Here is a 25,795-nt window from a genome sequence, read left to right on the forward strand (position 1 = left end):
GGATGAGATGGGGGAAAGAACAGAAGTAAAATTGCAGAACTAATCTTACTGTATGTGCTGCAGCTTGTACACCCAAAATACTTCTAAAAAGTTACAAGTGACTTCCAACAGCTCTGTGGAAACTGTGCCTCTATTTTGACAGAATTTAAAGCCATGGGAATAGAAAATAGTGAGGGGTTTGGTATTTAATTCTCTACGCTCACCTGCCCATGCCTGGATTCTGGTCTGAAGATCTGTTAGTTCAGCCTGGAGGGAAATATTCCTCTCTCTGCAGCATAAACCCCCCCACCCCCCCCAAAAAAAAAAAACCCACATTGCATTGCAGAAGTTGAAGGATTTAGATAATATTTGTACATAAACTTTATATTGACTTGTTCCACTGCCCTAGTACAAGTACACATTTTTGGTTTTCTTGGTAAGAGTATTTGGTGTTTGCAGCTTTGCTGGAAGCTCTTGTCACGGCCTCCCAGGGGTTTTTAAATGTCAAATGCTCAGAGTCTGGTGCGTGGGGAATGAAACCTCAAAGTCTTTATTGTACTGAAAGGCCCAAACCAGAACTGAGATAAAGATTCTACATAGCTGTTCTTTGGGCTAATGTAAAAATGTTAATGCTATTATAGGCATAATTTATTCTCTTTAATTTCTTTTTGGTCTTTAGACCCATTCTCACTAAGGCCCTGAGTGCTTCCTCTGCCTTTGTTGAAGGCCAGTCTCCTCCAATGCTCTCTTCTGGTTTTTTTGGTTGGTTTTTTTTTTTGGGTTTTTTTTGGTGTTTTTTTGTTGTTGTTGTTGTTTTGGTTTTGTTTTTTTTTTTGTTTGTTTGTTTTGTTAGTTTAAGTGCCTGGAAATACATTTTTGCAACAGCTAACAGCAAGGACCTTACATTATATACACAGATAATATGTATAGAAGCTTTAAGGCATCTGCAAGTGATTTTGTTATCATTTCCCCAATTTTGCTATCCATTTCTCTTTTTGGTTCTTTTTGTACATCTGTCTACATCAGTTTGAAGAGTCAGTTTATGTATTTCAAAGACTCAGCAAGATAGCTGCTTTTCTTGAATAATTTCATGCGTAAATTATGCAATGTTACACTGAATGTTGTATTGACTATGAATAGGTGGGGTTATATCCTCATTCGTGAAATGAGGGTCAGCACTTTAGAGAGAAGGCATTGCTGCAAGACCTTAGGACTGCAAATAAACTACCCAGATGAACACTGGAATCCTGGTTTTGATAAATAAGTTAAAGTAAGTTGCTTTAAGTTTTGGATTTTTTTTAAAGACAGAGGGGAGAAAAAGGGAAATGTGAATTCAGCAATCTGATTACAAGCCAACTGATGACAAAACTCATCGATGAAGGACTAAAGCAATTGCAGGTTCCTGGTTTATTTTAAATTACATTCTTTACTCACAGCAGCAGCAATATACATTTGCTCTTACCAGTGGGGCCTCCCCTAACACGTGATGTAGCAGGAAGTACTTTTTTTGGTTTTTGGTTATTTTGTGTGTCAGAGGAGCCAAGAGATTTTGTGCAACTTCTGAGGGAAACTGGACTTTTAAAATAAAACCAGTAACTGTCTATGCCTTCAGAAATCAAACTATATTATGGAGTTCTGAACTGCAGTGCATTTACTCCCACCCCTTTTGAAGGGAATTATTGCTGTATTTTGCTTCCCACATTTCATAGGTTTAGGGGAAAAAAGGCAGCAAAAGCATGCTCTGCGTTTCTATTAATGTTTAGCTAAACCTGCAGTTTCACTCTGTACAGAATTGAAACTCTTGTGCTCTTAGATGGGTAACAGCAAGTTTCTAATATAAAGAAGAATCAGCCTTATTTCAAAATAAGATGCTGAGTGTCTGCCTAGTTATTAAAATATCTGAAGTTTGTGAGTTTAGACTGCAAGGAAGATTTCCAAAGACCTGTGCACCTGTAAAAAATTACTGGTTTGGGTGATTGGACACTGATTTAAGAAACGCACTTGCAACCAAAACAAGTAGATACAAAGCATCTCATGTTCTGGTGTCACATAGCAGGGACATGTCTGGGTACTTGAACAAATCAGCATACACAGTCCAGCTTGTGTCAAATCATTATCTTTCATAATTAGTTAAGCACATTATCTTTGCTATAGGGTCAATAATATAAGCTATTATAGAGTGGAAGTTCAGAGTAGCAAATGTAGAATGTTTGCTAGTGTAGAGTGGAAGGTTTTCCTCCAACCAGAAATTTCTTGGAAGGTCTTTCAACACACAGCAGGATTTTAGTAAGATTTTTGCTTTAGTTATGGTAGCACCCAATGAAAACCTCAGTGTTTTTTGAAAAGCAAAAGCCAATTATCAGTAAAGAGAAGAAGAATCATTCTGCATTGCAGTACAGGCACAAAGGTGAGAAATATAGTTCTGAATTAATATATTTGGGAACTAATAAACCCTTTTCTAGGCCTTGATTGAAATGGTAATGATGCTGTATAACTTCCCTGTTTATGTCTATATGACCCAGACACTAAGCACAGGCAATATGAAAGTATGATTACAAATTCTTTCCCTGTTTATTCTTTGGGTTCCTATCACCTGAAATAAACTTCTCAGCTTCACCCTAGTCAGAGAAATTATGAATTGCAATTTCAAATGTAAAGAAAAATATGTGGAGAAGGAAGGCATGAAAAAACCCTATGAACTCCACCTAATAAACATCCTAAAAAATTGAACTAGTCTGTTCTGGTGAGCATGGAGGCTTGTAAGCATGAAACTGTCTGAAAGAAACAATGTTCTGTGAAATGCTGGATTGTCATCAGCATAAGTCTCTCTATGTAGTTTTAAGCTTGGGCCCTTCTACTCTCTCCCACACAGTTTTGACCTTGCTGTGTGCCATTTCCTGTGCCCTTGCCACTATGCTTTTTGTCCTTGGGTTTGTTTCCTTTCCCCAAAGTCCCATTCAGTTAATAGACATTTCTTCTGTAGAGTATTCAACTTAGAACTGTCCCTGTTCTTGAAGCTATTTTCATCCGGAGTGAATGCCAAATAATAATAAGAATGACTGAACTTCCAAAACTGAACTATTGTTAACATCAATAACCAACTTCTGTCTCTCTTTTCATGCAGCTTACACTAAACAGAGGGGGTGGGGGAAAGGAGGAACTTGAGCTTCTTCAAATCTTAATTTAGTCTGAAGTGACTGACTTAATGCTTGTATAACACATTTTTCTCCTTGCTGATTGAGCTTAAACTGTGTGGCCAAATATTTCACAATTCTCCTTTGGAATTCCGCATGGCTTGGATGTTAACCTTTTTATGAGTAGGTCTTATAGTTTTTTATGGTGTGGTATTGTAGCTAGGTAAAACACAGTTTGAAATGAAAACTCCATTCCAAAGCAGCATAGAAGAGACCAAATTGCAGCATAAGAGAATAAAAGCACATAGATGTATGAGTCACATTAAAAATTTGTTTAGAGGAGAAAAATAGGAGTACCAGTTATTTCTGTGGGGGTGGAGCAGCAGATGAGGGGCTGTTGTTTAAAGTGCAAATATTTGAGGAAGTAGGTTGCAGCAGTAGTTTCACATTCAATTATTTCTCAAGTTGCAATCAAGGTGAAAAAATTGTGATAGAGTAGTGATTTCTGCTGTTGTCATGAGTGAGTTATGTCACGTTACATTCTCTTCTGCACCTCAGCTGAACCACTGGAAACCACTTTGATGCTGTTTTCTTCTGCTGTCTTTTATAATCTCTTCCAGCATCAAATCTGCCAGACCTGGAAGCACACAGAAAATGGTACGTCAAACTTTCATTTTAAAATTGCTCTTAGGTATCTTTGAATTGAACTGTTGTAGAAGACTTCTGCTTTTCTGTTTTCTAAATGGTGTGGTTTACTGTTATGGTTAGAAATTGCAGTGCCTCATGACTGGAAAGTAAAGTATTAATTTGCATTAATACTTACTGTACAGCTGTGCTCCAGAATGAGCAAAGGATATCTTATCAAAATGCTCTAAGTTCTTAGGTGTTTATTTTTCTCTACCCTTTCCTCCTGCCATAACCTAAAATACATGTGGAACCTCTACAGAAAACCCTCCTTCAGAAACACATAGCTGTACTGTTGCTGAATATTTTAAGAACACCCTAAATCATTAAGAGTTTATGCACGTTCCAGTTAAGATCAGTAGATTAGTTCTTTTCAAACTTGTAATAAAGCCAAGCATAGATTAGTGAGAAAAGAACAGCTCCCATACTCTAGTTGTACTTTTAAGCAAGCCTCTCATTGCAAAGATACAGCACAAGACAGCATTGCTTTTTGCTCTTATTAGAAGTCTTTTTGGTTTTTCCAGTACTATAATGGACACAAGGTTTTACACATGTGAATAGCCAGACACAGCACCAGAATGTAACTCTTTGCAGTTCAAATAGCTAATGCATTAAAAGGTTATCAGGAAAGGGAAGAACATAGAAATAAATGAAGCACAAAGATGGTAGTAGCTAGGCTGGCTCTGCAACACTTAAGTTCTTAAAAATACTGAAATATGTGAGAGTTCAAAACCTGAGCATTGTAAAAGACTCAAGAGTATTTTCTTAACATATTCAAAAACATATTCATGAGGACTTTCAAACCCGATTCACTGCACCTAATATCAGGCACCTAAATGTGCAGCATTAATCCCTGCTTGGTGTGTACTCAGGCAGATCTCCCTTGATCTTCAAACTGAGCAGTTCCTGCAGAGAGGCCTCTCTCTCCTCTCCCACTCTATCTTGAATTTCAGTGCTGCTGTGCTTCATGGGCACTTGCCTTGGGTAACCAGACTAACTCTGAGGTCCATTGGTCTGCTAATGCAGGAAATGGAGGCAGGCAGCTGCTGGAACATTACAGGCCATGGTAGCATAGGTATTCTTTGGTATTCTGTTAGTCTCCTAACATTCTTTACATGTATAATAATATGCTGCATCCCCTGGGAAAGAATGAAAGAAGGCATTTTTTTTCAAGAATATATCCAGATTTTTCTTTGGCAGTGTCCCTTGCCACTCTAAGAAAGAGCTTCTATTTTCCATACAATTTAATAGCAATGGCAGAGTCCTTCCTTCTCCTTCCCACATTACTGGAGAAAAACGGGTTCTACTGAGAAGCTCAGGTGGTGAGAGGAAATTAATACCTTTTATCTTTTCCAAATTCACTCCCCACTTACTCTGATTATTCTCATTAATAATTTTTATCCAAGTGCTTTTCTACATCAGGAGATCAAAAAACTTAATCCTGTTCTAAAGAGGATTTGGCTAGACTGTACTGAAAATGCTGGTGAACTCTCTTACCCAGTGATCTCTGTCTGGGTGAGTTTCCTAAATGAATTCCAATAAGCCAAATGATGGTTAACTTGATACCTAGCAAATGAAAACACAAGAGCTGAAGATAATAAAATATGAATACACAGGCATGGCCTGGTTAGTTCATATGAGCCTTCCCTGAATAATTGTATGAATGACAGCCATAGCTACCAGCCATGGTATTTAGCCACTTGTCTTTTCCCAGAGGATCTGCAGAAAAGAAAAAAGCCACATAGCACTTCCACAGAATGGGCAAAGAAACTGTGGTAGCACTGTAGCACCATGTCACTGTATCAGGTTGCACTGAAGTCAAGGTCTGCAGTATACTTTTACATTTTTCCTTCTGTATTGGGTCTCAGTAATTCCAAAGATGACTGAAGGAATTACCAAAGCTATGCTATTTGGATGTTGAGTCAAAGTAGCAGAAGTGCAGTGCTGTGTGAGACTTGATCTGGCTTCTCTCCCATTTGCTGCCCTGCAAGTCACCAGAGCACTCTTCCAGATACACAGATGCAGAGCTACATCAGCATAGTTCTCTAAGGTAATACAGAAACACAGATTTTTACAGGGGACACAGTGCTTGAAGTAAGCAGGGTGTGCAAGAGGAAACCTCACTTCACCTCCAAGTGTGTGTCACCTGTGAGGCACAGCTTTGGCAGCACTCAACAGGGTTCACACAGACTGCTTGGCAGGTCTCTGTATGTTCTTGTGTCCCAGCTAAAGAGATAAAACCATTTCCATGTACCTTGAGCATTTTACCTAGTCATCCAATTTTCACCTGCTTAACTGGGTTTTGACATTTAATCAATATTATGCCACACGTAACCAATCCTCATTGTTTAAGAGTCCTGTATGTGCCATGCAAGTCTTCACCACTGAGTTTTCAAGGGAGAAATGAGGTTGTTGATTTTCGTGGGGTGTCTTATCTTTAAAACTCTTGACCAGCACCAGACACAAGCAGTTAAGATGCTAGGCAAGGCAGCAAGATGGTCAGGACCTCTCTGCCTGTGTCACACAAGACAAGGCTGACAGCCTGCCAGGCAGGGTTTCATTGACGCTGACTGCTGCTGAGGAAGTAACTAGTAAGTTGTGAAATATAAAAAGCTTTTTCCGTAATACACACAAATCTATGAAGTCAGCAAAGACTTGACAGACAGAGAAGCTTCTTAATATCCCTGTGGGATTTTGGCTCTGGTTATGTAGTCTGATTATTGTTTTTTTATGGAACATGCACAATGTTATATTTGCCTTTGATTTTCTTGTGCCCAACTCATATTCAAACAGTGTTTTTTGTCCTTCTTCCCTTATCGGGCAGAGAAAATACAAACTGGTATTAAACTTTATAGAAATAAAGACACTAACTGACTTAAGTCAACTCTACACCCATTCTAAACACGTACTAGAGGAAGAATACATATAATAATGTTAAATTTGAGTTAGAAATTCAGTCACCTGTTAGTGAAGTTTTGAATGTTTACACAAGCATTAAGTGAATATAGACTTTATCCGTCTTGCTTACAATTTGAAAAAGTAACTGTGCTCATCTATGCCATTAGGCAATGGCAATTTGCAGGAAGCTTAATTATTGCAAATTCAGGTGAACCCGATGGGAAGAAATGATGATGTCTACACACCAATTCAGAAGGCTGAATGATTTCTTTATTATAACTAAGCTATAATACATTAATATACTATATAAAGGAAGATACTAAAAGTACACACTACTTTCTCTAACTACCATATCTAACTCCCAACTCGTGACCCTCTCTCAAGAGTCCAGCCACAAGTGGATTGGATTGGCCATCAGGATCAAATAATTCTCACCAGAATCCAATCAAGCAATCAACCCAGGTAAACAATTCTCCAAGCACATTCCACATGAGAAAAACAAGGAACAGAAATAGAAATTGTTTTCTCTTTCTTTGTCTCTGTGCATCCTCTATGAAAAATCCTGAGAGAAAGATAAATGTCCCTGTGAAACTTAGTAACTCTTATTATCCCTTAAAATGAATGTTCACAGAGACACGGACTTTATTCACCATTTGTCACTTATTCAAGAGATATTTTTATATTACCTCATTTTTTAGAGATAGCATTTAAATTAATACTAGAATTCTTGGAGGTAATAAAAAAGCATTTGAGGGAAAAACCAATATATGCCCTTGGAAATTTTTAATCCTACTTGCACATCAATTCATGGTCAGTGTGAGACAAGAACCAGAATTTAGATGTATAGTTGACCTGACCCAGTGTATAGATTAAATACTCTCATTACATTAAACTAATACCTCCTGTTTTCCTTGGTTTTAGGTACCTTGTACAAAGATGTCAAATGCGTTGCCATTTATTTTGCTCTTCATATTCCCACTGCTGCTGTCAGGGGCTTGGTTTCCCAAAACTTTACCCTGTGATGTTAAATCTTCAGAAGGTACTGTGACAGTGGACTGCACCGACCGGCGCCTTACAGAAGTGCCCAGAGGGATCCCTGGAAATGCTACCAACCTTACCCTGAGTATTAACCATATTCCCAACATCTACCCAACATCCTTTGATCGTCTTGAAAATCTCCAGGAGATTGACTTCAGATGCAACTGTGTGCCTGTCAAACTGGGGCCCAAAGATCATGTGTGCACCAGCCCCCTGAAAATTGAGAATGGCAGTTTTGCTGCCCTGACAAGATTGAAGTCATTGTACTTGGATGCAAACCAGCTGGCAGAAATACCCCAAGGTCTTCCTGCTACTTTAACCTTGCTGAGCCTGGAAGCAAACCATGTCTTTTCTATCCAGAAATCCAGCTTCTCAGAGCTAGGAAACATAGAGGTATTGTATCTTGGACAGAACTGTTACTATCGCAATCCATGCAATGTTTCCTTTGAAATTGAGGAAAGAGCCTTCCTGGCACTGAAAAAGTTAACAATACTATCCCTCAAGTCCAACAACTTAACACAAATCCCACCCAATTTGTCATCTACTTTAAAGGAACTGTACATTTACAACAACAGGATTCAAGAGATTCAAGAACAGGATTTCAGTGGCCTTCTCAACCTAGAAATTCTCGACCTAAGCGGCAATTGCCCACGTTGCTATAATGCCCCATATCCTTGTATTCCCTGTCCCAAGAGCTCAATTCAGATACATTCAAAGGCTTTTGACTCCTTGGAAAACTTAAGGATTTTGCGGCTTCACAGTAACTCTCTTCAGAGCATACCCAGCAGCTGGTTTAAAAACATCAAGGAGCTCAAAGAACTTGACCTCTCCCAAAATTTCCTCATGAGGGAGATTGGAGATGCTCAGTTCCTGACATTTCTTCCCAGCCTTGTGCAGCTTGATCTGTCCTTTAACTTTGAACTGAAGTTGTATTCTCCCTTCTTGAATCTTTCTAAGACATTTTCCTCCCTCTTTAACCTGGAAACCCTGAGGCTCAAGGGTTATGTCTTTAAAGAACTGAGGGCACAAGATCTACAACCACTGCTCAGTCTTAGAAATCTGAGCATGCTGGATCTCGGGACTAATTTTATTAAAGTTGCAGACATGACAGTGTTTGAAGAATTCCCATCTCTTAAGTTCATTGACCTGTCAGTGAATAAAATTTCTCCTTCTTCAAGGGAAAGCAACTTCCATGGATTTTGCTCTAATCATGGAGTTTCAGTTGAGCAATACAACAGGCAAGTGCAACAAGAGATGCATTATTTCAGATATGATGTGTATGGGCGAAGTTGCCGTTCCAAAGACATAGAGGCTTCTTCCTACCAATCTTTAGTTAAGGAAGATTGTCTTAACTATGGAAAAACTCTGGATTTAAGCAGAAACAATGTATTTTTTGTTAACCCCTCAGACTTCCAGGGACTTAGCTCCCTCAAATGTCTCAACTTGTCAGGTAATGCAATAAGTCAAACTTTAAATGGAAGTGAATTCTCTTCCTTGTCTGGATTGAAATATCTGGATTTTTCTAACAACAGGGTTGATTTGCTATACCAGACTGCTTTCAAAGAACTAAAATTATTAGAAATTCTAGATCTGAGCAATAACAAATATTATTTTCTGGCAGAAGGTGTTACTCACGTGCTTAGTTTTATGAAAAACCTAGCCCATTTGAGGAAGCTGATGATGAATGACAATGACATTTCTAGCACTATTGATACAGGAATGGAAAGTCAATCTCTTCGAATTTTAGAATTCAGAGGGAATCGTTTAGATGCCTTATGGATGGATGGCAATGCTAGATACTTGTCCTTCTTTGAAAATCTGACCAGCCTGGAAGAACTGGATATTTCCTTCAACTCACTCAGTTTTTTGCCTCATGGTGTTTTTGAAAAAATGCCTCCCAGTCTGAAGATCCTCAACTTAACAAATAATCGACTGAAGAGTTTCATCTGGGGAAACCTCCCCTCTCTGAAGAACCTAGTAACTCTGGACCTGAGCAATAACCTTCTGACTAATGTTCCCCGAGAGCTGTCTAATTGCACTTCATCTCTCCAAGAACTGATGCTCCGAAACAATCGCATTCACATGCTAACCAAATATTTTCTCAGAGGTGCTTTTGAACTGAGGTACTTAGATCTCAGCTCAAACAAGATTCAAATAATTAAGAGATCTAGCTTCCCTGAAAACGTCATTAACAACCTGAAGATGCTGCTTTTGCACGGCAATCCTTTTAAGTGTAACTGTGAGGCTGTGTGGTTTGTCTGGTGGATCAATCGGACGCAGGTGACCATTCCTCTTCTGGCCACTGACGTCACCTGTGCTGGCCCAGGGGCACATAAAGGAAAGAGCGTGGTTTTCTTGGATCTGTACACCTGTGAGCTGGACACGTCGTATTTGATCCTGTATGCTCTGTCAGCTTCGGCCATCCTTGCCTTGATGGTGTTTGCAGTGATGAGCCATCTCTACTTCTGGGATGTGTGGTACAGCTACCATTACTGCGCTGCCAGGCTGAAGGGCTATCGGCGCTTGTCTTCACCAGCTGCTTGCTACGATGCCTTTATTGCCTATGACAGTGAAGATCCAGCTGTGAATGAGTGGGTGCTGCAAGAGCTGGTTGAAAGGCTGGAAAACCAAAAAGCCAGGCAGTTCAATTTATGTCTGGAAGGAAGGGACTGGCTCCCAGGACAGCCGGTCTTTGACAACCTTTCCCAGAGCATTCAGCTGAGCAAAAAGACCATCTTTGTGCTGACCAACAGGTATATTAAAAGTGGCCGCTTCAAGACAACGTTTTATATGGCTCATCAGCGGCTTCTGGATGAGAAGATGGACGTCATTATCTTGGTATTTCTTGAGAAGGTTTTGCAGAAGTCCCGCTATGTCCGTCTGAGGAAGAGGCTGTGCAGAAGTTCAGTCCTGGAATGGCCAACCAATCCTCAGTCTCAGCCCTACTTCTGGCAGTGTCTGAAAAATGCCATAGCTATGAGTAATTCTCTGGCTTACAACAAGCTTCTCCAAGAAACTGTTTAATTCTACCCTTTCCCTTAAGTATTGTTATGATAAACATACACCTTGCTTGGCACTTTTTAGTGTGCAGCAAGAAATGATGCACTACCTCCTGGAAGTCACTGTTACAGGAAATCATCACTTCCAGCTTTTCGTTCTCTTTAGGCCTGCAGCATCTCCTATGGTTGGGTGAAGTGTGGGTCGACACTTGGTCAACATGCTAAATACACAGAGTGATGGAGTGGTTGGACCATGCCTACAGTTGCTGCTCTTCAGACACTGTTAGAATAAATGGGATTTTAATAAAAATGTGTAGTTTCTCTATTTGCTGTATTTATGAAAATCAGGAAAAAAATCTTTGACACATATGTGCCCAGAAATACCTTTAGAAAAGCTAATTCTTTGATCTTAGAAGCTGGAAAAGAAAAGCTTTCTTATCTTTTCATCCTAGGCTTACAGCTTCTGAGTGTACCACTTCTGTCCAAGTGGGGAAACTGGGGAAAGAAAATTCTGTTTGGACTGATGTCAAGGGCTTGGGCTTGGTATAGGAACTCTACCACTGTTGCACGGTCAAAAAGCTCACAAATCTGAAGAGACTTGGAAGTATGTGTTTGGACTGAAATGGAGAGGTATGAGTTCAGAAGATCTTGTAGGCTGTGGCTGAAAAGGAGTTATAAGATAAAGGGATTCCTTGTGCATGGGTGCAAGAAGAAGGAGAGGACAGCAGACGGGCAGAGGGAGAGGCACAAGACAGATGGAAAAAAATCAGTTAAACAAAAGAGACAAAGAACTAGGCATCTTCCAGAGATCCCTTCCAACCCAAACCATTCTATGATTCTGTGATCTCAGCTGCCTCTAGTGGTTCCTTGCCTAGATCTTCTATCTGGTCCTTTCTTTAAATTGTTTCCTTCTGATTTACTTTAGTAGACATGCACACAGACAAGAACACAAAAACAAACAAGAAAACTAATGCTCATATAATATTACAGAAAATAAGAATTTTTTTCCCTCCAAATTATCAAAGTGGTGTTATTGATTTATAACAGAAGCAGGAGAAAGATCAGGGCCTATTTAGAAGCATGGAAGTTTTGATTTTATTTTAACATTGAAAGGAGGATCTGGGGAACTAAAGGCTTGTCAGCCTGACATCGGTGCCAGTGACTGTCATGGAGCTGATCATCTTGAATGCCATCACATAAGAAGTACAGGACAACCAGGGTATAAGGTCCAACTGGCTTGGGTTTATGAAAGGCAGGTCTTCCTTGACCAACCTGGTCTTCTACTGTGACAAAATGACCTGCTTAGTGGATGAGGGAAAGGCTGTGGATGTTGTCTATCTAGAGTTTAGTAAAGCCTTTAATATAATTCTCCATAGCATTATTTAACCAGGAGAAAAGGTGGATTGGGGAGACCTTATCACTCTACCACCACCTGAAAGGAGGCTGTATTCAGTGAGTGAGTCTTTTCTCTCATGTAGAAAGTGACAGCATGAAAGGAAATGGACTAGAGTTGTACCAGAGGAGGCTTACATTTGATATTAGAAAAAAAAAATTAATGGAAAGGGCTGTCAATCAATGGAGCAGACTGCCCAGGGAAGTAGTGAAGTCACCATCCCCACAATTGTTCAAAAAGCATGAAGATATGGCACTTGATATGTTTTAATGTTGAACATGGTCATAGTGCTAGATTGATGATTATACCTGATAATCTTAAAGTCTTTCCAACCTTAATTATTTTATTATGCTGTGATTTCTTATGGTTGTGTTTGTAAACCAATTATTTGAAGTTCAACTACTTTGTGCTCATTGTGACCAAGACAGTCACTAATCACCACTTTGCCCATGAATCCCTCTCTGCTTCCAAACAACAAATCTATAACTATAAATCTATAACTATAACTAAAGCTATCTAGCCTATAACTATGTTATAACACAGTAACACAATGAATCTACAGTACTGTTTTATTTGGTAAAGAAATTTCTTAAAAGCAAGATCATTTAACCCACATTACTTTGCAGTTAATTTGTTAACCCCAAAGTCTGGGGTCACATAATTATACCAAAGTTTACACCTGATCACTACACTGAAGGCATTTAATGCACTGTATTAGTTCAGTTGCTTTATATATCAGATCTTTGTTTCAAATAAAGTGCTGAATTATTTGCCTTCCCTGTGCATAAATACTGTAAATAAGGCTTCAAAATTTCTTGTGCCAAGAGGTTACTTGGGCTTCTATTCTTTTGAAACTCTTCTTATGCAGATTGCGGCCTGCACAAGTCAAATAGAGAAACATTGAAACAAGGCAAACAGAACGTTGGCTCTCATACAAACCGTATTCATAAATCATGCTCCAGCTGCCTTGAACATAAGGATGAACTGTTAATCACACCAGACTGGTAAACATCTTCATAATAAAATCATCCTTCTCTTTTTTTATGGTCTGACAGAAGGGACACAATGTTTAAATTTCCTTGGGGGTCTAAGTTGCGTTTCATGAGCAGTTGAAATTTGTGTTTCTCAACTGCATTTACCAGGATGAGATGGGGGAAAGAACAGAAGTAAAATTGCAGAACTAATCTTACTGTATGTGCACCCAAAATGCTTCTGAAGGATTACAGATGACTTCCAACAGCTCTGTGAAAACTGCCTCTGTTTTGACAGAATTTAAAGCCATGAGAACAGAAAATGGTAAGGGGTTTAGTGTTTAATTCTCTATGCTCACTGGCCCATGCCTGGATTCTGGTCTGAAGATCTGTTAGTTCAGCCTAGAGGAAAATATTCCTCTCTCTGCAGCATTCTTTTGAGATAACAAAATATACCTCATTGCATAGCAGAAATTGGAGGATTTAGCTCATTTAATCTGCAAACCTTACTTTTCATCATTCCACTGCCCCAGTGCAAGTATACATTTTTGGCTTTCTTGGTAAGAGTATTTGATGTTTGCAGCTTTGCTGGAAGCTCTTGTCATGGCCTCCCAGGGGTTTTAAATGTCAAATATTCAGAGGCTGTTTCTGAGGCAGTGACTATGGGGAGTGAAACCTGAGCGTGTTTCACTGTACAAGTCATTCTCACAGTCGTTTGTCAGGTGTCTGTTGTCAGTGCTGGCACTCTGTGGTCTCTCCTGCAGTGGCTGCTGCCCCTGTCTGGCAGCCAAGGCCCACCCATCTGGGCTGGGGGAGATTGGGAGGGCAGGTTCAGAGCAGCTCTTGGTTGGAGAGGAAGCTCCTGGATAGAGATAAAGCCAGGCTAATAAGTGAAAAAGAAAAAGGCAAATGATACAAAAGTGATCACTCAGCACCTCCTGGCAGTAGACCAGCACCCAGCTAGCCTCTGAGTGATGGCTGCTTTAGCTAAATCCACATCCTGCCACGCCTCCCCAGTTTTATTGCCACACATGGAACCTTAACGTCATGAGTTATAGTTTAGCCATCTGAGCTCCATAATCGTGGCTGTGGCCCCCTTCCAGACTCTGGCTCGCCCACAACCTGCTCACCAGTGTGAGGAGTGGAGAAGGTCTCTGTAAATTCCCCAACAGGTGTAATTCTGGTGTGTAATCCACTCTGCTTTGGTTGCCAATCTGTACCAGGGTACCAGAGAGCTGCTATGGAGAAAAGGGCCCCATCCCAGCCAGACCCAGTATGGTTATTGTGACAAAAGAGGTGTGATTGTGGATACTTGTGTCTGTCTTTTCCAGGCCTGTGTAGAGCTATACTTGTAAGAAAAAGTAAAAGAAGGCAAAAAATAAAAGAAATTGTACAGAATAGGCAAATCATAGAGACTTGCTGAATTCCCTGCTCAGATTGTTGTGTCCCCATGCATGTGCATACATCTGCTCTTATTAGTAGGATTCATAGTGGATGGCTTTCATCCAACACTAAGTGAAGAGGTCACCTTTGGCAAAATTATGATCCTGCTATGTGGAATCCTCCTTCATGTGTCTCCCTGATGGGGGCACCCCTAAAAATTTCTGTGTCCAGTATGAGAGATGGACAAGACTTGTTTTTTCAGTCTTCAGGTTGTTGTTTATTTTTCTGTTATCAGAAGTTCTGCACTCCGTCTACATCTCAAACTTAACGTACAAAGAGAAGGCACCAAAGTCACAAGACACACAGATTCAAGGTCTTTTAAAGCTATTTTGTTCAATTAACTCTTAGAACATATACTTTATTTCTACCTTTCTACCAATAACTAATTATTTTTCTGTCCATGCAACATCTGCATTGCAGTTCTCTCTAACCAATCACCCTGTGCTCCCAACACTGCAGAAAATGGAGTAGATGAAGAACAAGGCGATCAGACAATATCCAAAATCCTCCATCTTGTCTCCTACCCATCTCCATACTAAAACCCCAAAACTCTAAGTTTTTCACCCTGTGATAAATTATACTACTATCTATTTCACACATGCGAAGACTCCAATTCATCCCAAAGTCTTGGAAGTTTTCTTCATGGACAAAGGTTAAAAGCAGTGTTTTCCTGGGGATCAGGATTTCTCAGGACAGGCAGAGAAATATTCCCTTTGCCCTGGATTCCAACAGTGCTTTATTTTAGTTAAAATGAAAGCATTTTTATAGGATATTATTATTATAGCACATAAATTATTATTATTAAAATGCCACATGATTTCTACAAAACAAATTAACATAGTACAAGCTGTAAGTAGTATAATACAGAATTTATAATAAATTTATAATAAATTTCAACTTCCAACTCCAATCAGTAAATCTTAATTTAACTTATGATGCCTAGTGACTTGAAACTTGTGCAGATCACGTCAACTCTTAGTCCATGTTTTGCTCTATCAATATAGCAATTACAATTAGACTCTCAAAACATGTAAAAGAATAAGTCACTCCCTCCATCCTCAGAGGATGCAAACAATGGTGGAGGCATGCCTGCTACTGGGGGTTGATGGGTTTCACTGTCCAGCAGCAGCTCTGGTTCAGGACCCCCCTTATGCCTCCTAACTGGTTGGATCTCTAGACTGTGGGCTGCTGCACTTCACCTCCCTCTTCTGTGGGGGCCTGGGACACTCCAGGACAGTAAGGAGGGGAGCAGTCACCTTGTGCCCAGGAGCCTTGAGGATGGGAGGGAGGAGAAAAAATGGTTTGTCTGGGTTTTCTTCTGGGTTCACAGAACTTTCAGGGCCTGAGAAGGAGGTGAAGGGTGATGAAGATGTGATCCACTCAGTGACAGGTGATGGCTGCTCGCCTCATGAATTGGCATTAATGAGCAGGGGTTGAAGCAGGGTGTACTGGTGGCAGTGGCACACATCAACACTTCACTTCTAGAGTGACTTGTCAGGGAAGGCAAGAATGAGGCATGTGCCACTGCTGCTCAGCTCTGAAGAGACCCCTGGTCCCACCAAGGCTCTCAGGGCTCAGAGAACAGTGGTGTTAAAGCAAAGGGAAAATCTGGCTCCAGCAGACTCCAGGGCAACCAGGCAGGAAGGTCACAGGGCTGGGAGTGGAAGCCTGCACCGCTGTGAATGGCAGGGCTCTGCACTTGATCAAACAAGTAAAAACATTTGTGCTATCTGCAAATGTATCTAGATATATACAATATATACACTCTACAAAATACATTCCTATTGTATATAGGTGTTTTGCATGTATAAATATACATACATAGGAGACAAATCAATCCATTTCAAGTGCAGTTCATGACATTAGAATCAAAATAATTTCTATTGAATAGTAGCCCTCACAGATAGAAATGTCATGCACAGTTGTCAAAAAGGCAATATCAAGGTCTAAAATAAATTAAAAAATTATGTCTCATGGTCTTTAGAACTTTATCAATTGACATGCATGCATGTTTAATGTGAGCTGTGTTACAGCAGCTTGCCTGCCATAATCTTAAACCTTTATTTCATCTGGAGGTGCTTTCCTGCTATGTGATTTGTTTGGGTCCAGCAATGTCTGAGTTCCATGTTGTCCTGCAGGGGCTGTTCCAGTGCTCCCTCAGTGCTCTTGCCTGACTTCATAAACCATGGCAGGATTACCTACATGAAATATGAAAAAAGGCTAGCAATGCCATCACTAAGAAGCAGGATTTGAGGATATCCCACTTACAAGTGCCAAACCTGCTCTAAACCTGCCAGTTTTATGATTTGCCACCACTTTCTGCATTGTCATGTACCATGACTTCCAGCATTACTGCCTTGGCACTTCTCTTCATCATCCCTCAGAGAAAAGAAGGAATGATGTCTGTGGCTACTCCTGTCTTATCTGTCCATGAGGAAGAGGCAAGCAGAAGGGACACAGCTGCAGTGCTGACCCTGGACAACTTGGAAAATAGCTCCATCTTATTTTAGCTATTCTGGAATGTCTTCTGTCTCCTTGAAGGTTACTCACTTTTAAAAACAAGAGTGATGGGCACCTTTGCTTTGAGCAAACAGTTTTAACCTGTTGTAAACCAAACAATCAGTCCTGGCACTGGGGTAGCCTGGGGCAGCCTGAGCTTTCAGAAAAGGCAGTTCTGTTTCTGTGGTATTAGTGCCTCCCTTGGCCATATCTCAGCACCCTGGGAAATTTGGGTAACCTCTTAACACATATCTGTCAGCAGGCCCTGAGTGCTTCCTCTGCCCTTGTTGTAGGACAATCTCCTCCTTTGCTGTCTCTGCTTATTGTTTTGGTAATTTTTAGTGCCCACAAACACATTTCTGCAACACCTATATGCAACATTAGTTTGAAAATTCCACTTATGTATTTCAAAACCTGAGTAAGATAATTTGCTTTCTTGAATAATTTTATGGGTAAATTATGCCATGTAACACTGAATGGTGTATTAACCATGAATGAATGGAGTTGTAACCTTATTCTTGAAATGAGGGCCAGCACTTTAGAGAAAAGACATTGCAGCAAGACTTTAGGACTGTAAGTAAACTTATCAAAATTTAAAATAAACACAGTGGAATCTTGATTTTAACAAATGAGATAAAGCAATCTTTTGTAGACAAAGGAACATAAAAAAGGAAATGTGAGTTCACCAATCTGATTGCAAGCCAACTATCAACCACATTTATAGATGTAGGATTAAGACAATGAAGGACTCCTGCTTTATTTTAAATTATTTTCCTCAATTCACAGCAGCCATAATATACATTTGCTCATATCAGTTGTTCCTCCCCGAACACATGATGTAGTAGGAAGTACTTTTCTGCTTTCAGTTACTTTGTGTTTCAAAGGCGGCAAAAGAGATTCGGTGCAATTTCTGACGGAAACTGAACTTTTAAAATCTGCAAACCAGTGACTCCCTGTGCCTCTAAAAATCAAGTTATAGTTCAGAAGTCCTGGATTTCTGAAAACTCCCCTCCATTTACCCTGCCGTGATCTCTGAAGGAAATTATTGCTCGATTTTGCTTCCTACATTTCATAGGTAAAAGCAAAATAAAGATAAGAAGGGGTCTGCATTTTACTAGCACTCAGCTAAAGCTACAGTTTCACTTTATACAGAACTGAAACTCCTTGAGCTTTTAGCTGGTTGTAAAAAGTTCCTAATATTAAAACAAAACAAAACAAAAAAAATATCAACCTGAGAGCAAAAGAAACTGCTAAGTGTTGGCACATCTATTAAAATTTCCACAGTCTGTAGTCATAGACTCTGAGAGAGCACCTGTCAAAAATTACGAGGTTGAGTGACTGGACATTGTGTTTTAGAGAACCTTCATGCAAGCAAAGTGGACACTAGACATCTCATATTCCAGTGACATGTACCAGGAATGTGGCTGGTTACTTGAAGAAATCATTCACAATCCAACTTGTGCACACTCTTCCACATAGTTTTCACTTCTTTGTATTCAGTTACCCGTGTCCTTATCCTTATCCTTTTCATCTTGGTTTTCGTTCCCTTCCCCAAGTTCCTTTCACTTAACAGACATTTCTTCCAGCTTTCTACATAAAGTATTCAGCTTAAGAGATTTGTATGCTCATATTAGCGCACAAGTGATTCTCAGAAAGATCTGAATCCTTGAAGCTAGTACCTGCAGAAATAAATCCCAAATAATAATTATAAAAATTACTAAACTTCCATGTCATTTAACAATTTTTGTCTCCCTTCATGCAGCTTGTATTTTAAAAAGGGGAAAAAAAAGGAACTTGAGCTTCTGCAATCTTTGTTGATCACATGAGTATTACCCTTTCATAATGCCTTTGTCTCCTAGATGGTTAATCTCATACTCTCTCATTAAGGATTTTGAAGTTGCCTTCCTTTGGTGTTCAGATGAAGAGAAAGAAGATCTGGTGTAGATTACTGTTGTCTTGAGTGGGTTATGTCATGTAACATTCTCCCCTACACCTCAGATGAACCACTGGAAACCATTTTGATGCTGTTCTCTTCTGCTTCAATTTGTGGTCTCTTCCAGCATCTAATCTATCAGACCTGGAAGCACAAAGAATATGGTATGTTCAATTTTTATTATAAATTTGCTCTTAGACATTTTTGACTGGAACAGTTGTGAAAGATTTTCAAGAGCATATTCTGCTTCTGTGTTTTCTAAATGGTTCTCTTTACTGTTATGGTTAGAAGCTGCAGAGAATTATTAAGGGAAAGGATTTTTCTGTATTTCTATACTTCAGAATGAGCATTATATATATATACATATGCTTGCTGTAACTTCTGAGATGTTTCTCTAGCATTTCCCCCACGAACAAATATATAGAACCCCCACAGAAAACCCTCCTTCAGAAACACATAGCTGTACTGTTGCTGAATATTTTAAGAACACCCTAAATCATTAAGAGTTTATGCATGTGCCAGTTAAGATCAGTAGATTAGCTCTTTTCAAACTTCTTATAAAGCCAAGCATAGATTAGTGAGAAAAGAACAGCTCCCATACTCTAGTTGCACTTTTAAGCAAGCCTCTCACTGCCAAGACATAGCACAAGACAGCATTGCTTTTTGCTCCTATTTAGAAGGTTTTTTTGCTTTTTCTGGAATGGAAGTGAGGTTTTACACATGTGAATAGCCAGATACAGCACCAGAATGTAACTCTTTGCAGTTCAAATAGCTAATGCATTAAAAAGATTATCAGGAAAGGGAAGAATATATGGAGAAATGAAGCACAAAGAGCTAGGCTGACTCTGCAACTACACTTAGGTCCCTAAAAACAGAACTACATGAGAAACTTACAAATATATTCATGAAGACTTTCAAAGGCCAGATTCTTTGCAACTAATTCCAGGCACCTAAATGTGCAGCATTACTTTCTGTTTGGTGTGTAGTAAGCCAGAGCTCTCACCATCTTCAGAGCCAAGCAGCAGCTGGAGATGGATCTCTCAGTCTCTCTCTTCCTTCCCTCCTTCCTCTCTTGAGTGTCAGTGCAGCCTAGGTTAATGACAATAAAGTGAGAAACTTGGGTAATCACCTAAAATTAAGGGTCTGAGTGCAATGGCTGCATATATGTTCATGTAGAAAGTTTGTGTCTTTAAGCTAGAGTGCAATCATACCTTGCCCATGTCATTCTCTAAAGCTTGGACAGTGTTTATTTTGGTTTATCACATCATTGAAGGTTGAATCTAATTAGCTTTTCCTCCTGTTGCATTAATTATGTAGCAATTTGGCATAAAATAACCTCCCTTGCTTTCCAGCTGGTCCTCAGAACTCAGAGGGGCTGGGTGTGTCTGGACTTAATTTCTGATTTGAGCCAATTAACTACTACTAAGTCTGGTCAGGTTCCCAGATGCAAAAATAGTCTGATTTACACTACAGGTCTCATCTCATTCCTGAACAGATTCACCAGTTGTGAGTATTACTGATTCATCACTGTAAGTCGGATTTATTTCAATAAGAACTTCCATGAACACACTTCCATTGCACCAGTAGTACAATTTATTGGATAATTGATAAATACACTAGACTTGCAACATACAAATGTGCAGTGCTATGTAAGTGCTCCCAGTGCAAATCTTACCAAAGAAGCATCCCTAGTTTTGTGAAGAGACAGAAATAACTCCATTGACTAGTCCATAAAATTACTGTATTCTCATCCTCTGCAAATGAAGATTTCAAATGCCAGTTTATACTTTTGGGAGAAGCTGAAGAGACTGTGGTCAAATATTCTGTTACTGCTGCCATTAATGGGGGACAGAGAGCAGCCACTTATATGTAAATGAGGGATATCAAGAGCAACACAGCAATTACAAAGACTTTGGGTCTTGCACAAGGAATGTACAGAATTGTGAAAGTACAGTACCCGTTTCTGCCTGCCACAGATCTTTCTCTTAGCCACAGATCTCAGGGAAATCCCTTTACCACACATATAACAGCATATGTCGTGGCTGTAGGCCTCATCCCTAGATTAACCTCATTCCTTGTTTTAGAGGTGGACTTTGATGTGCAGTGGCTGCTAGTATTGCCCTCTCTGACTGATGGTTCTGTGTCCATGGCTGGTGACATCCAGCACTTCATGGGCTGCTGTGGTGTGCATCATCAGATGCACAGTAAAGGGTACCCATGTGACAGAGTAAAATGTCTTGCAGTGTAAGGAGTCTCTATGGTTTCCCTACTAGCTCTCTGCTAGGCTCCATGTGCACTTGCCTTGGCTAATGTTCCTGACCCTGGGGGACATTGTTCAGGAATAAAAGATGGAGACAGGCAATTGCTAGGATATCATGGGCCATTTGGTTAGGCTAGATACTCGTTCATTAGTCTCATAATGTTTTATATATGCATAAAATGCTGTGTCTTAAGAAAAAAAAAAAAAAAAGGAAATACCAACGTATACCATCGGAAACTTTTAATCCTACTTGCACATCAATTCATGGTCAGTGTGAGACAAGAACCAGAATTTAGATGTATAGTTGACCTGACCCAGTGTATAGATTAAATACTCTCATTACATTAAACTAATACCTCCTGTTTTCCTTGGTTTTAGGTACCTTGTACAAAGATGTCAAATGCGTTGCCATTTATTTTGCTCTTCATATTCCCACTGCTGCTGTCAGGGGCTTGGTTTCCCAAAACTTTACCCTGTGATGTTAAATCTTCAGAAGGTACTGTGACAGTGGACTGCACCGACCGGCGCCTTACAGAAGTGCCCAGAGGGATCCCTGGAAATGCTACCAACCTTACCCTGAGTATTAACCATATTCCCAACATCTACCCAACATCCTTTGATCGTCTTGAAAATCTCCAGGAGATTGACTTCAGATGCAACTGTGTGCCTGTCAAACTGGGGCCCAAAGATCATGTGTGCACCAGCCCCCTGAAAATTGAGAATGGCAGTTTTGCTGCCCTGACAAGATTGAAGTCATTGTACTTGGATGCAAACCAGCTGGCAGAAATACCCCAAGGTCTTCCTGCTACTTTAACCTTGCTGAGCCTGGAAGCAAACCATGTCTTTTCTATCCAGAAATCCAGCTTCTCAGAGCTAGGAAACATAGAGGTATTGTATCTTGGACAGAACTGTTACTATCGCAATCCATGCAATGTTTCCTTTGAAATTGAGGAAAGAGCCTTCCTGGCACTGAAAAAGTTAACAATACTATCCCTCAAGTCCAACAACTTAACACAAATCCCACCCAATTTGTCATCTACTTTAAAGGAACTGTACATTTACAACAACAGGATTCAAGAGATTCAAGAACAGGATTTCAGTGGCCTTCTCAACCTAGAAATTCTCGACCTAAGCGGCAATTGCCCACGTTGCTATAATGCCCCATATCCTTGCATTCCCTGTCCCAAGAGCTCAATTCAGATACATTCAAAGGCTTTTGACTCCTTGGAAAACTTAAGGATTTTGCGGCTTCACAGTAACTCTCTTCAGAGCGTACCCAGCAGCTGGTTTAAAAACATCAAGGAGCTCAAAGAACTTGACCTCTCCCAAAATTTCCTCATGAGGGAGATTGGAGATGCTCAGTTCCTGACATTTCTTCCCAGCCTTGTGCAGCTTGATCTGTCCTTTAACTTTGAACTGAAGTTGTATTCTCCCTTCTTGAATCTTTCTAAGACATTTTCCTCCCTCTTTAACCTGGAAACCCTGAGGCTCAAGGGTTATGTCTTTAAAGAACTGAGGGCACAAGATCTACAACCACTGCTCAGTCTTAGAAATCTGAGCATGCTGGATCTCGGGACTAATTTTATTAAAGTTGCAGACATGACAGTGTTTGAAGAATTCCCATCTCTTAAGTTCATTGACCTGTCAGTGAATAAAATTTCTCCTTCTTCAAGGGAAAGCAACTTCCATGGATTTTGCTCTAATCATGGAATTTCAGTTGAGCAATACAACAGGCAAGTGCAACAAGAGATGCATTATTTCAGGTATGATGAGTATGAGCGAAGTTGCCGTTCCAAAGACATAGAGGCTTCTTCCTACCAATCTTTAGTTAAGGAAGATTGCCTTAACTATGGAAAAACTCTGGATTTAAGCAGAAACAATGTATTTTTTGTTAACCCCTCAGACTTCCAGGGACTTAGCTCCCTCAAATGTCTCAACTTGTCAGATAATGCAATAAGTCAAACTTTAAATGGAAGTGAATTCTCTTCCTTGTCTGGATTGAAATATCTGGATTTTTCTAACAACAGGGTTGATTTGCTATACCAGACTGCTTTCAAAGAACTAAAATTATTAGAAATTCTAGATCTGAGCAATAACCAGCATTATTTTCTGGCAGAAGGTGTTACTCACATGCTTAGTTTTATGAAAAACCTAGCCCATTTGAGGAAGCTGATGATGAATGACAATGACATTTCTAGCACTATTGATACAGGAATGGAAAGTCAATCTCTTCGAATTTTAGAATTCAGAGGGAATCGTTTAGATGCCTTATGGATGGATGGCAATGCTAGATACTTGTCCTTCTTTGAAAATCTGACCAGCCTGGAAGAACTGGATATTTCCTTCAACTCACTCAGTTTTTTGCCTCATGGTGTTTTTGAAAAAATGCCTCCCAGTCTGAAGATCCTCAACTTAACAAATAATCGACTGAAGAGTTTCATCTGGGGAAACCTCCCTTCTCTGAAGAACCTAGTAACTCTGGACCTGAGCAATAACCTTCTGACTAATGTTCCCCAAGAGCTGTCTAATTGCACTTCATCTCTCCAAGAACTGATGCTCCGAAACAATCGCATTCACATGCTAACCAAATATTTTCTCAGAGGTGCTTTTGAACTGAGGTACTTAGATCTCAGCTCAAATAAGATTGAAATAATTAAGAGATCTAGCTTCCCTGAAAACGTCATTAACAACCTGAAGATGCTGCTTTTGCACGGCAATCCTTTTAAGTGTAACTGTGAGGCTGTGTGGTTTGTCTGGTGGATCAATCGGACGCAGGTGACCATTCCTCTTCTGGCCACTGACGTCACCTGTGCTGGCCCAGGGGCACATAAAGGAAAGAGCGTGGTTTTCTTGGATCTGTACACCTGTGAGCTGGACACGTCGTATTTGATCCTGTATGCTCTGTCAGCTTCGGCCATCCTTGCCTTGATGGTGTTTGCAGTGATGAGCCATCTCTACTTCTGGGATGTGTGGTACAGCTACCATTACTGCGCTGCCAGGCTGAAGGGCTATCGGCGCTTGTCTTCACCAGCTGCTTGCTACGATGCCTTTATTGCCTATGACAGTGAAGATCCAGCTGTGAATGAGTGGGTGCTGCAAGAGCTGGTTGAAAGGCTGGAAAACCAAAAAGCCAGGCAGTTCAATTTATGTCTGGAAGGAAGGGACTGGCTCCCAGGACAGCCGGTCTTTGACAACCTTTCCCAGAGCATTCAGCTGAGCAAAAAGACCATCTTTGTGCTGACCAACAGGTATATTAAAAGTGGCCGCTTCAAGACAACGTTTTATATGGCTCATCAGCGGCTTCTGGATGAGAAGATGGACGTCATTATCTTGGTATTTCTTGAGAAGGTTTTGCAGAAGTCCCGCTATGTCCGTCTGAGGAAGAGGCTGTGCAGAAGTTCAGTCCTGGAATGGCCAACCAATCCTCAGTCTCAGCCCTACTTCTGGCAGTGTCTGAAAAATGCCATAGCTATGAGTAATTCTCTGGCTTACAACAAGCTTCTCCAAGAAACTGTTTAGCTCTACTCTCCCTGTCAATATTATGATGCATAAGGCAAAAAATACTCAGCAAAGTATTCTGAACTTAATTTGAAGAAACTGTCAAAGCAGGGAGGATATACCTCTTTGATGTTATACCCCAAGATGAAAGGAACAATTACTTTGAAATCCTATAATTCCAAGTTGAATAGAAAGTGTTGCCAGAACAGATATTTAGTTGACATACACCTTGCTTTGCACTGATCTCTGCACAGCAAGGGGAGATGCTAAAATGGGAAGGTATGTGAGTTCATATTCTGTAGGGCTTGCAAGTCGCTTTGTGATAGCAAGGAAGGAGAGCAGGACAGCAGAGAGGAATAGGCATAAGGCAGGTGAAGAAAATAGAGTAAATCAAGGAGGAGGTGAGACTAGACAAAGAAAGGAAAGTAAAAGGAAAAAAAGAGAAAGTGGAAGTGGTGGTAAGAAAGGGGAAACATGCAGCTATACTATAGCATAGCAGAAGTTCAGACACATTTACTGCCGATTTCCAGATAAATTTTTCACTTTGCCTTTCATCTGCCTCCTGGGCTGTTGGCTGAGCTGGCTCCTGCTTGAAGACTTTAGAGCTCCTCTCTAATGTTGTACTATCTGTTTGAGGACCTTTTCCACCCAAGCCCTGAGTGACCACCCTTTTGTATAGCTTGGGTGTTCGCTGCTCTTGCCAGGGCTGGAGCCTGAGGACATGTCACCTGTCCCCAGAAGAAAATTTAGACAGAATTCGGAAGTGAAAAGCATGTAAGATCAGGTCTCACAAGGAAAATATTCCTGTTTCTTTAGCTGTGCTGTGGTTCTCCAGAGCAGCCTTAAGCCCTCCTTTTCCTCTTTGTTCCCCAGGTAGGTCCCTCTCCCACAGCAGCTGAAGTAGCACTACTAAACACTTGAGATAGGAATGGGTTTGACTTTAGGGACAACCTGAAGAAATGAAGAAACATAAACACCTGTGCCTGTTCCCCACACTGTTTCACAGTACAGACTCGTTGAACACATGAGAGTATTTCAAGTGAAACTTTTTGTAACGGCAGCCTCA

The 25,795-nt window shown here is 40.3% G+C and overlaps 2 protein-coding genes across 3 annotated transcripts; both read left to right on the forward strand.

Annotated features, from left to right (window-relative positions):
- The first annotated feature begins 3,672 nt into the window (after positions 1-3,672).
- LOC144248911 (toll-like receptor 7) lies at positions 3,673-11,042 on the forward strand. 2 transcript variants are annotated; one of them, XM_077790900.1, is made up of 2 exons: positions 3,673-3,770; positions 7,617-11,042. In XM_077790900.1, the coding sequence occupies exons 1-2, from the start codon at positions 3,768-3,770 to the stop codon at positions 10,755-10,757; spliced, it is 3,144 nt and encodes a 1,047-aa protein (XP_077647026.1). In that variant the 5' UTR covers positions 3,673-3,767; the 3' UTR covers positions 10,758-11,042. The 2 variants fall into 2 exon arrangements, with proteins under 2 accessions (XP_077647026.1, XP_077647027.1); XM_077790901.1 differs by lacking the exon at positions 3,673-3,770 and adding an exon at positions 7,093-7,157.
- Positions 11,043-19,069: 8,027 nt separating this feature from the next.
- LOC110469812 (toll-like receptor 7) lies at positions 19,070-24,750 on the forward strand. The gene is made up of 2 exons (XM_077790902.1): positions 19,070-19,135; positions 21,610-24,750. The coding sequence occupies exons 1-2, from the start codon at positions 19,133-19,135 to the stop codon at positions 24,748-24,750; spliced, it is 3,144 nt and encodes a 1,047-aa protein (XP_077647028.1). The 5' UTR covers positions 19,070-19,132.
- Positions 24,751-25,795: the final 1,045 nt, after the last annotated feature.

Source organism: Lonchura striata, chromosome 2 (assembly GCF_046129695.1).
Source record: "Lonchura striata isolate bLonStr1 chromosome 2, bLonStr1.mat, whole genome shotgun sequence".
NCBI classification, from domain to species: Eukaryota; Metazoa; Chordata; class Aves; order Passeriformes; family Estrildidae; genus Lonchura; species Lonchura striata.